Consider the following 10,897-nt stretch of genomic DNA (forward strand, 5'->3'; position numbering starts at 1 on the left):
ATGCTAATTCACAGCTACTTCAGCCAATCAGGTCTAAAATGAAAGCAGTTTTACCAAACTCCTGGAAGAAATAGATTTTTTTCTGTGAATAACTTTTAAATTATTGATTTAAAGCTTTTTTTTAAAAAAGATAACATTATTTACATGCACGACTTGTTCATAACTTGCTGGGAAATTCCTGCTTACATCATCACGTCATTGAGTAATGGTATTCTGGTTATAAATGGAGAAACAGAAGGACGAGCAGTTAGATACGAGCTTCAGCAGCAGAGTACAACAACCAGGAGAATACTGTGACCACCATACAAGCAAAAGACAATGAACAGCAAAGTTATTCTCACCGTCTTGGCACTCTTTGTACTCTATTTGGCTTCCACCCAAGGTAAGAAATGATCTGACTTGATAGTTACAGAGCATTTATACAGAACTCACAATTTTATTGAAAAACATTTATATAACTAATAGGTTTTGAGTTGCCGTGCCATTGCAATGTGTTTATGTGCAATCTATAGTTTTAACTTGTAAATAATATATTGCAACACATTTAAAAGGCATTAATATTTTAATTTACATTTATTAAATATATTTATGCACATAATGGGAGGCAATGGCCCAGTGGTATTATCTCTAGACTAGGTATTATCTCGAGCCCACTACAACTTTTACAGAAATTGATGACAGGCAGTAAATCTTGCCCTCCCACCACCACCAATGTGTTGAGATAATGCTGTTCTGTCTGAAACCCTGAGGGTGAAGGTGCCCTCAATAAGTTAACTGGCAGCTCTTCTGACCTGCATGATGGACAAGGAGTAGGTCAGTGAATGACTCACAAATACTAACTTTTGATCATTTGTTCTTTCCACATCCGTATCTCTCCGACACGCAGGAGTGAGCTTGCGCTGCCAATGCATTAAAACAAACTCCAAATTCATCCATCCAAGACGCATGGAGAACATTGAAATCATTCCAAGTGGTCCACAGTGTCCAAATGTTGAAATCATGTAAGTTTTAATAACTGATTCTGGATAAACATATGTGAACAATACACATTGCTGTCTGAATATTATTCATTTTTTGTTAAAGGTAAATGGCAGAACTTTAACTAATTGTTTTATTTCACTTCTTTCAGTGCAACCCTTAAGAATGGTATTCCAGTCTGTCTGAATCCTGAAGCCGCCTGGGTGAAGAAGGTCATTGACATGATGATCAAAAAGTAAGTTTCAGATGCCAGCTTGCACTAAAACAATGTATCTGGGTTCTCTTAAAGGTAGCAAGGAATGTAATGGGAACAAAGACCCAAATACGTAAGGTAGATTTTAATCTTCACTATCTGGGCAGTAATTGAGAATGGCAGATCAACCACTGATTTAAGAACTTAGCTGATGTTGGGAATTGAAGATCAGACAGATTCTGTATAGAGCAAGTGATCACTCCACCCAATACTGTCTATGTGGTAAGGATACAAATCCATCTCATTGAGTTAAGAAGCTATTGATACAATTGTAGCTAACCATGGGAGGACCTTGGAGCTAGAGAACCAGAAATGGACAAATAAGCATGGTTATCTATATTCAATTGGACAGACTGGTATGTTAGTTCAAACTGCTATCTCTATATAAGCACTGAGGAAGAAAAATGTCACCCTGAGCCCCAGTGAGACGTTCCTCGGGTATTTCACTCACACCTGAAAAAGACAATGTACCTCCACTGTAACTCCAGCTGCTTAGCTACTGTGGTATGAATTAACATCGATCCACACCCTCACACACCTTCTCCTTTAGGCTATTGACAGCAGGAAATTGGTTTAGTGCTAAGTAATGTTAAAGTTAGCAAAGTGTTTTGTTACACCTTATTTATTTGATTTGAAACAGATATAAACCTAAGTAATTAGCAGCTGTTGTAAATGTGTTTTGCTGCTCTCACTCAAAGACTGGGACAGGAGAGATAATCTGTCAAACAATGACATACTGGTCAACATTTTGTCCATGATGCCATGGAACCTCAGCTCCAAGGTTTTGATAACAGAAACTCACACGATTTTCTGGTTCCGCCTGCCCCGAGACTGGAAATCCCACCTGCCCCTCCACTAAGGTCAACAGACCTTTCATAACCTGTCAACTTTTTTGTGGCACCTGTGACAATTCCTGTGGAAGGCAGGATTGGACAATTTACATCAAGGGGCTTGTATTCTCTGAGACACAGAAGGTCGAGGATTATTTGATTGAGGCTTTTTGGGTCTTGGAAGGAATTGCAGGAATTACTTTTCTTCTTGTGGAGAAATCTAAAAAAAGGGATATACTTCAAAATCAGAGCCAAACCATTCCAGGGGAGAAAGTAGGAGAGATTTATGGGCACGAAAGGTGGTATCCTCTTCCCCAAAAAGCAGTTGATGCTAGATCGTTCATGTTTAAATCTACAATTGATCATTGAATGTCAGACAAGAATATAACAAGAGATGGTCGAGGTTATAATTGCAGATAAACCACAATCACATTGAATAACAGAATTGATGGCGTCATAGAATCCCTAAGGTGCAGAAATAGGCCATTTGGCACTGACAACCATCTCATGTATTTACCTTGCTAATCACCCTGACACTGACAGGGGTGATTTAGCGTGGCCAATCCACCTAACCTGTACACCTTTGGACTGTGGGAGGAAACCTGAGCACCCAGAGGAGCCTCACACAGACATTTGCAGACTCTCTACAGACTGTGACCCAAGCTGGGAATCAAACCCAGGTCTCTGGCGCTTGTGAGGCAGCAGTGCTAACTGCTGTGCCACTGTGCTGCCCCTTGGTTCTTATGTTCTGGGAGAATTGTGTTTGAAACAAGATATTACTTTGTGAATTTCCTGAACACTTTTGAGATATATTCCTGCAGGATTGACAGTAATATTTATTTGTTCTGTTTTTTTTATAGATCTGAGAAGACTGAGTCCTGAGAGAAGCTGTTTGTCTGAATGTTAAGAGGGTGACATCTAACCACAATGAGATTCGTACTAACACAGGCATTCACTTATCTTTAACCATCCTGTTCGAACCCGTTGCATACCTGTAATCCGAGTGACTGTGTGTGTGTATAGAAACGTCGTTACAAATCACTCCCAGAATGAAAGAGACCATTCAATCCACCGTGCTAATCTTTTACATAGAAATCTATAATACCCTCCTATGTCTGTTAAGACTTATTTGTTAATATTTATTTATTAACTTATTTGCTAATTTTATTACTTAAGAATTGAATGTGTCACAACATTTCTATGGAGGTCTTCAATGCAAGTTCCGTAGATCTCGTAAAGACAAGGAATACTCTTCAAAATGTCCAACTATTTCTCCAAGGGATTCAGCTGATGTACTGCCAAAGTTCATGACAGGAGAATGTGATGAACCCCATTGGAATTCAGGGCTTAGATCCTCACTGAGATTTCATTCATCTGTACCATAGTGCCACGAGATTTGGTGTGCTGTTGAATAGCTGGGCGATTTGGATAATACAATTTTGATCCTGTTATCAAACTGCTTTTCACCAGCTGCCAGATTAATAATTTCGAGTGTGTTTACTCAGCAGAAATGAACTTTGCACTGTTGGCATTGAATGTTGTTGGTACTCTAATTTTGATTTTTGTCATAATTTATTCGAGTTGCACTTTATTTATGTTCCTTGATATTTATAAAGTCCTAAAAAACAGTTTAATTTTCTATGTATTTATGTTTTGCCATGGAAGTGTTTGATACTTTTGATAACACAAATAACTGATTATGTGGAAATAATCTGTAATTTCTATTTGTTCTACATTGAAAATACATTTTTATTTAAATAAAGGATGAATTAATCTATGTGCATGTTTTACAATGTCAAATTTGTTATGTGTGCTCTTACCACGACTCTGTGCCCGACAATCAGCGTGACGAGCTGGTAAAATGGCACAAGATGTTAAAAATCCGATTCAGGGAAGGGTTTGCGATCTTCCCGACTCCTGTAAACTGCGCAAACCACTTCATGCTAAAAGTAGCCATGAAGGCTGTTAGCATGAATTTGAATGGGTTTCAATATCATTAGCGAGTTCAGCACAGTAGCAAGGGATGGGGGGAGGTTTCAGCCACTGCCATGGTGCAGGTTGGGGTGAGGGGCTTGCATGGGTGCAAGAGTTTTGGAGGACTCATGCCAATTTGGGGGTCCCCAGATTGGGGGTCACTGCTGGCTGGAGGCTCGTGTTGCACGCGTTCCTCCTGACCATTGAACGACCACCAAGGGGTTGCATATGAAGTTGACTTCCATCCCCACTAATGTCACTATGGTTAACCTGCCATCAGTCTGCTGGACAGGCTGTGTGGGTGAAAAACAGAGAACCCTTAGAAGGATTAAAGTAGTCAAAGGGTTAAAGGTGGAACCCTTGGGAGCATTGCCATGCAGGGAGATCTGGGTGTATATGTCCCCTGATCACTGAAAGTGGCAAAACAGGTGGATAAGTTAGTCAAGAAGGCACACGACATGCTTGCCTTCATCGGACGGGGCATTGAGTATAAAAATTGGCAAGAAATGCTGCTGCTAAATGGAACCTTAGTTAGGCCTCATTTAGAATATTGTGTACAATTCTAGTCTCCACACTACTAGAAGGATGTGGATTCTCTGGAGAGGGTACAGAAGAGATTGACCAGGATGTTGCCTGGACTGGCTATGAGGAGAGGTTGGATAAACTCAATTTGTTCTCACTGTAATTACGGAGATTGAGGGGTGACCTGATAGACGTTTACAAGATTATGAGTGGCATGGACAGAGTGAATAGTCAGATACTCTTTCCTAGGATAGGAAGTCGAGTAGTAGGGGACATAGGTTTAAGGTGCATGGGGAAAAGATTAGAGGGGACACAAAGGGGGTGAATGTCTGGAACGCACTGCCTGGGGAGGTGGTGGGAGCAGGTACGATAGCTCGTGGGAGACAAGGGCCATGGCTGATGATGCCAGTGCAGAGACCTGGGATAAAGGTGGAGACCAGTTACAATGAGGCCCACGCTGCCACCCGATCCATCATTAGACAGTGCATCGGCCTGCTCACGATGCGGTTCTGCTGCCTGAACCATTCTGGCGGTGCCCTCCAGTACAGCCCCTTGAGGGCCTCCCGCCTCATGCTGGTCTACTGTGTGCTCCACTACCTGGTGCAGCAGCACAGTAACATCCTAGAAGAGGAGGACCAGGAGGAGGTGGAGGATGAGGCCAAGGAGGGCTCAGACAATGGAGGACCAGCAGTGGCAGCAAGGGTTCACTGTGTCAGGAGGACCAGGGAGGCCCTCGTTGCTGCAAGATTTACCAATTATGACCCTTCCAACCTTTTAGGCTGAGCACAGAGTGCCTCAGCATCCAAGGATCTGGCACAGGTGCTGGGGAATGGGATTCACGCAACTTCAGTCCTTGCAGACTTGGTGGGCTGAAGGGCCTCTCCCGCACTGTGCGACGCCCCATTCCTCGAAGGATGCAAGTGAGAATAAGAAGTTCTCTGTGGGAGATGGATCATAGACAGAGAAACTGTGGCTGTGCAATAATCTTTAATTGTTATTATTTACAGTGCATTCTATTCCTCATTACTGTGTGCACATTCACCATGCCTTCCTGGTGACGCTACAACTTTTTAATCATACGTCAGCCTGTTACTACATCTAAGTGACCCACACCCCCTCCCCCCGACCCCCAGGATGCACACAGAGTTCAGCTGGGTTCCGCACCCTGTGGCCTGTGATGCCCTTGGAAAATGTTCCCTAGAGGGCCCGGGACCTAGGGGGCCCTGGCTGACTTTTGGATGCCGTGGATGTAGCCGTGTCACCCTGTTCATCCCCCTGCCCGTCAGGTCCACCAGTGTCAGGAAGGGAGGATTATAAAGGGCTGGGAAAAACAGGGCCCTCCTGGATGAGAGGCCCCAGCATTGGTTCCAGGTTTCCTCCTCCCTCGGGTTGTCCATGGGCCTCTAGGACACATTCATGGGATGGATGAGCAGCTAGAGTGAGCTCCAGAGGCCTCTGCATCATCTGATTCTGCCAGTCCTGGAGGCCCAATTGGGTCTGCGTAATAGTGCACGAGCCGTCAGCGATGGCTCTCTGAGTCTGGACCAAACTCTGGATTCCCTCAGCAAGTGCCCTCTGAGACTGGGCCAAGCTCTCACATCCCACAGCGAGTGCCCTCTAAGACTGGGCCATGCTCCCAAGGACCATAGCCACGGTCGTCAGTGACTCGGCCATGCTTTGGACCCTGCCACCCATGGTGACCGTTTCCTTCCCCAGGCTTTCTACTGCAGATGCCACCATTGCAGTGTTGGCCTGGGTGGCACGCAATGCTGACGCTACCACCTGAGCCTGAACGCTGAGGGACTCCTCCAAACAGCCTTGCAGTTGCTGGATTGTCGCGGACACTCCCTTCTGCAGTCCCTGGCTCTGCTTCTGCATTTCCAGCCTCCTGGCATCTGGCTGGAAATCAGCTGTTTCCTTAGACCTGGCAGTTGTCCACTTCCTCGGACTTTCCCACCTCCACCTGTCATGCACCAGCAGCTGTGTGGTGCTCACTGGAAAGTGACCTGAAGCCTGTCTGCTAATTCTGTGTCTCTGCATTGGTGGAGGGTGAGGTTAATGCCTGGTCGGTGCTTCTCTCGGAGCTTTCCCCCGGGTGCTGGCAGGGGTCGCGGGGGGTGGGGGGTGGAGTGGGTGTTGTGGGGAGGGTGCTGACTCCTGATGGCCTGGCTTCATTGGGTTAATTTCCCGCAAAAATGACAATTTTTTAAAATTTATTCCAATTCCATCCAATCAAGTCCAATTCAAAGTCTCAACAAGTTGAGACATTCCCGATCCAAGCTGACAAGACAGGGCTCTCACCTCCTGTCTTGGGCTTGATCTACATGATCCAAGCTAATTGGAGCAGGCATAGCTCCTCATCCAAGGCTTGATCTTATTTGCATCTTAGCCAAAAGGCCGAGATGCCGCTTTTAAAATTGCTTCAAGTGAAGCTAAAATGTAACCTAATGACTTCAACCAAGTGCAGCAGGAAATTGAGAAAGGTTAAGTGGAGAAAGGTTTTGTGGGCCCCCACTTCTGTGGGGCTGAGTTTGCAGTTCTCTCAGGTGCCTCCCCTGAGATCTCCATCACTCGCTCCTTGAAGTGGGCCAGGTGTTGCATGTGAGGAATTCCACTGCCTGTCTGCTCCCGCTCCCTTTTGTTATGGACCATCTTTTCCTGCGGAGACAGTGAGAAGTCTCACAACACCAAGTTAGAGTCCAACCAAGTCCAAATTAATTGGACTTTAACCTGGTGTCGTGAGACTTCTTACTGTGTTTACCCCAGTCCAACGCTGGCATCTCTACATCAAGACAAAAGGGGGGCAGGTGGCATAGATAGGCATGAACCTCGGGTCAGTAGTGGGATAGGCATGAACCTCGGGTCAGTAGTTCTAGCTGGGGGAAGGGTAATTATGAGGCTATTAGGAGAGAATTAGGAAGCATAGGTTGGACTAGGAGACTGCAGGGTCTGGGAACGTCCGAAATGTGGAGTTTTTTCAAGGAGCAGCTACTGCGAGTCCTTGATATGTATGTCCCTGTCAGGCAAGGAGGAAATGGTCGAGCTAGGGAACCGTGGTGCACTAAAAAAGTTGATTTGCTGGTTAAAAAGAAAAAGGAGGCTTATGTCCAGATGAGACTCGAGGGCTCAGGTAGTGCACTAGAAAGCTTTAGATTGGCTAGGAGGGAGTTAAAGAGTGAGTTAAGAAGGGCTAAAAGAGGACATGAGAAGACTTTGGCTGTTAAGATTAAGGAGAATCCTAAGGCGTTCTATAGATATGTTAAGAACAGAAGGTTGGTTAGGGCAAAATTAGGGCCAGTTAGAGACAGCAGTGGGAAGTTATGTGTGGAACCGGAAGAGATTGGAGAGGCATTGAACCAATATTTCTCTTCAGTATTCACGCAGGGGGACATAAATGTAGCTGTGGAGAACACTGGGTTACAGGGTTGTAAACTGGACAGTATTGCAGTTGATAAGGAGGATGTGCTAGATATTCTTGAGGGTTTGAAAATAGATAAGTCCCCTGGGCCAGACGGGATTTACCCTAGGATTCTCTGCGAGGCAAGAGAGGCGATTGCAGAGCCTCTGGCTCTGATCTTCAGGTCGTCGTTGGTCACAGGTATAGTGCCAGAAGATTGGAGGATAGCGAATGTTGTCCCATTGTTTAAGAAGGCGAACAGAGACTTCCCCGGGAATTATAGACCGGTGAGTCTTACTTCTGTTGTGGGCAAGGTTTTAGAAAAAATTATTAGGGATAGGATTTATAGTTATTTAGAGAGTAATGAATTGATTGGAGATAGTCAGCATGGTTTTGTGGAGGGTAGGTCGTGCCTTACTAACCTTATTGAGTTTTTTGAGAAAGTGACCAAAGAGGTGGATGGGGGTAAGGCAGTTGACGTGGTATATATGGACTTTAGTAAGGCAATTGATAAGGTTCACCATGGAAGGCTTCTGCAGAAAATGCAGATGTATGGGATTGAGGGTGATTTAGGTAATTGGATCAGGAATTGGCTAGCAGATAGGAGACAGAGGGTGGTGGTTGATGGTAAGTATTCGTCATGGAGTTCTGTTACAAGTGGTGTGCCTCAGGGATCTGTTTTGGGGCCACTGCTGTTTGTAATTTTTATAAATGATCTGGATGAGGGTATAGTTGGGTGGATTAGTAAATTTGCTGATGACACCAAAGTCGGAGGTGTGGTAGATAGTGAGGAAGGGTGTCTTAGTTTACAGGGAGACTTGGACAAGTTGCAGAGCTGGGCCGAGAGGTGGCGGATGGAGTTTAATGCGGAGAAGTGTGAGGTAATTCACTTTGGTAGGAATAACAGATGTGTAGAGTATAGGGCTAATGGTAGGACTCTGAATAGTGTGGATGAACAAAGGGATCTAGGTGTATGTGTACATAGATCCCTGAAAGTTGGGAATCAAATAAATAGGGTTGTTAGGAAGGCATACGGTGTCTTGGCGTTTATTGGTAGGAGGATTGAATTTAGGAGCCGCAGCGTTGTGTTGCAACTGTACAAAACTCTGGTGCGGCCGCACTTGGAGTATTGTGTGCAGTTCTGGTCCCCACATTATAGGAAGGATGTGGAGGCTTTGGAGAGGGTGCAGAGGAGGTTTACCAGGATGTTGCCTGGTATGGAGGGGAGGTCCTATGAGGAGAGACTGAGGGATTTGAGGTTGTTTTCGTTAGAAAGAAGGCGGCTAAGAGGGGACCTTATTGAAACATGTAAGATGATTAGAGGTTTAGATAGGGTGGACAGTGATAGCCTTTTTCCTCGGATGGAGAAAGCTAGCACGAGGGGGCATAGCTTAAATTAAGGGGTGGTAGATATAGGACGGATGTCAGGGGTAGGTTCTTTACCCAGAGGGTGGTGAGGGATTGGAATGCCCTGCCTGCTGCAGTTGTAAATGCGCCTAGTTTGGGGGCGTTTAAGAGATCCGTGGATAGGTTTATGGATGGAAAGGGATTGGTTTAGGTTAGAGGGTCATTGCTTTTTAACTGGTCGGCGCAACATCGTGGGCCGAAGGGCCTGTTCTGCGCTGTAATGTTCTATGTTCTATACCTCACCAGGCAAGGGTTGTGATGAAGGGTGCCAGAGGGATGTGTCCAGCAGCCATCCCAGCTCTCCCTCCATTAACCGTGGGGCTGGCCTGCGTGCAGCCATTCTCCTGGCACAATTGGCCCTGGATGCAGTGGGAGTGTTTAAATGCAGCTCCCCTTTGTTAGCGTGCATAACGACAGCCACTTCGGGCAAGTCACGCAGTTGGAGACTCCTTATCGCCATGTTTCGTGGGGAGGATCTTTTCATGCACTGAGTGTCAGAGGATTGTGCTGCAATGCATGCTGAAAAGACCAACAAAGATTGTTCCTGTTTTCTTGCCGTTACGACACCTTGGGTGCGATCTTACCCTCTCAACCTGCCAGCTGATGGACAAGGCCAGCCGGTAAGGTCGCGAGGGAGCCGAGAAATCAGGTTTGTGCCCGATTTCTCACCTCTCACGATCTTACTGGCATCAGATATCTGGCAAGATCAGCCCCATGCCAGAATAGGGCACGAGGCTGATTGTAATATTTAAATGTTATTAATGCTATTGGGGCGAGATGGATCTGCACCGGGGGCTGGGGGGTGGGTGATCAGCTGTGGAGGCATACGGTAGCGGGGGGGGGGGTGGGGGCTGATCAGCCATGAAGGGAAGCTATAGCTGGGAGAGCCAGTGACAGTTTTCTGTGCTCGCAGAGCATGGAGATCTGCACATGTGTAATGGTGCCCTCTACTGCTATCTTCTAGCTTTCCAGGGATCTGGGTTCCTCCCACTCCCTCTGCTGGCGAGAAACCAGTTTGGCCTCATTTTTTTGACAGAGTTAAGTAAGATTCAGTTGCCCAAAAAAAGGCTTGAATTTCTCCCATTTTCACGCTCATAAGATTGCTCCCCCCGACCCCATGAAATGTTCTGGGACCATACATTCCTCGATAAGCAGCTAAAACAGAGGCAGAATTTCACAGACCCATCTAGCCACTGGATCCGCTTTTCCATCAAAGACAAGTTTGAACAGCTGGACACAATTTCCAATCCCTCGCCACCACAATGGGGGCATAGAATTCCACCCAAAGTGTTTGATCTGATAGCACATTGCTATTCGTGGGATGCTGGTCACAATTAGACTCCCAGATGTTCTTACATTACCACGTAAGCTATGCTTCAGGAGTAATAAATTGACCAAATTGCTATTGGGCTAATGTAATAAGGAAAAATACCACAGGAATACAAGTACAGTATGTTAAAAGCCTAACTAACATGAATCATCCTTCTAACTGAAGGAACTGAAAGTGGCAACGCAGGTGGAGAAGTTAGTCAAGAA

At 45.6% G+C, this 10,897-nt stretch overlaps 1 protein-coding gene across 1 annotated transcript; it reads left to right on the plus strand.

Moving 5' to 3' along the window:
• The first annotated feature begins 270 nt into the window (after positions 1 to 270).
• On the plus strand, positions 271 to 3,759 carry LOC145346162 (interleukin-8-like). The gene is made up of 4 exons (XM_080193504.1): positions 271 to 382; positions 887 to 1,001; positions 1,130 to 1,213; positions 2,922 to 3,759. The coding sequence occupies exons 1-4, from the start codon at positions 319 to 321 to the stop codon at positions 2,941 to 2,943; spliced, it is 285 nt and encodes a 94-aa protein (XP_080049630.1). The 5' UTR covers positions 271 to 318; the 3' UTR covers positions 2,944 to 3,759.
• The last annotated feature ends 7,138 nt before the right edge of the window (positions 3,760 to 10,897 follow it).

This window comes from Carcharhinus amblyrhynchos, chromosome 1 (genome assembly GCF_965287045.1).
Source record: "Carcharhinus amblyrhynchos chromosome 1, sCarAmb.v2.hapA, whole genome shotgun sequence".
Taxonomy (NCBI): Eukaryota; Metazoa; Chordata; class Chondrichthyes; order Carcharhiniformes; family Carcharhinidae; genus Carcharhinus; species Carcharhinus amblyrhynchos.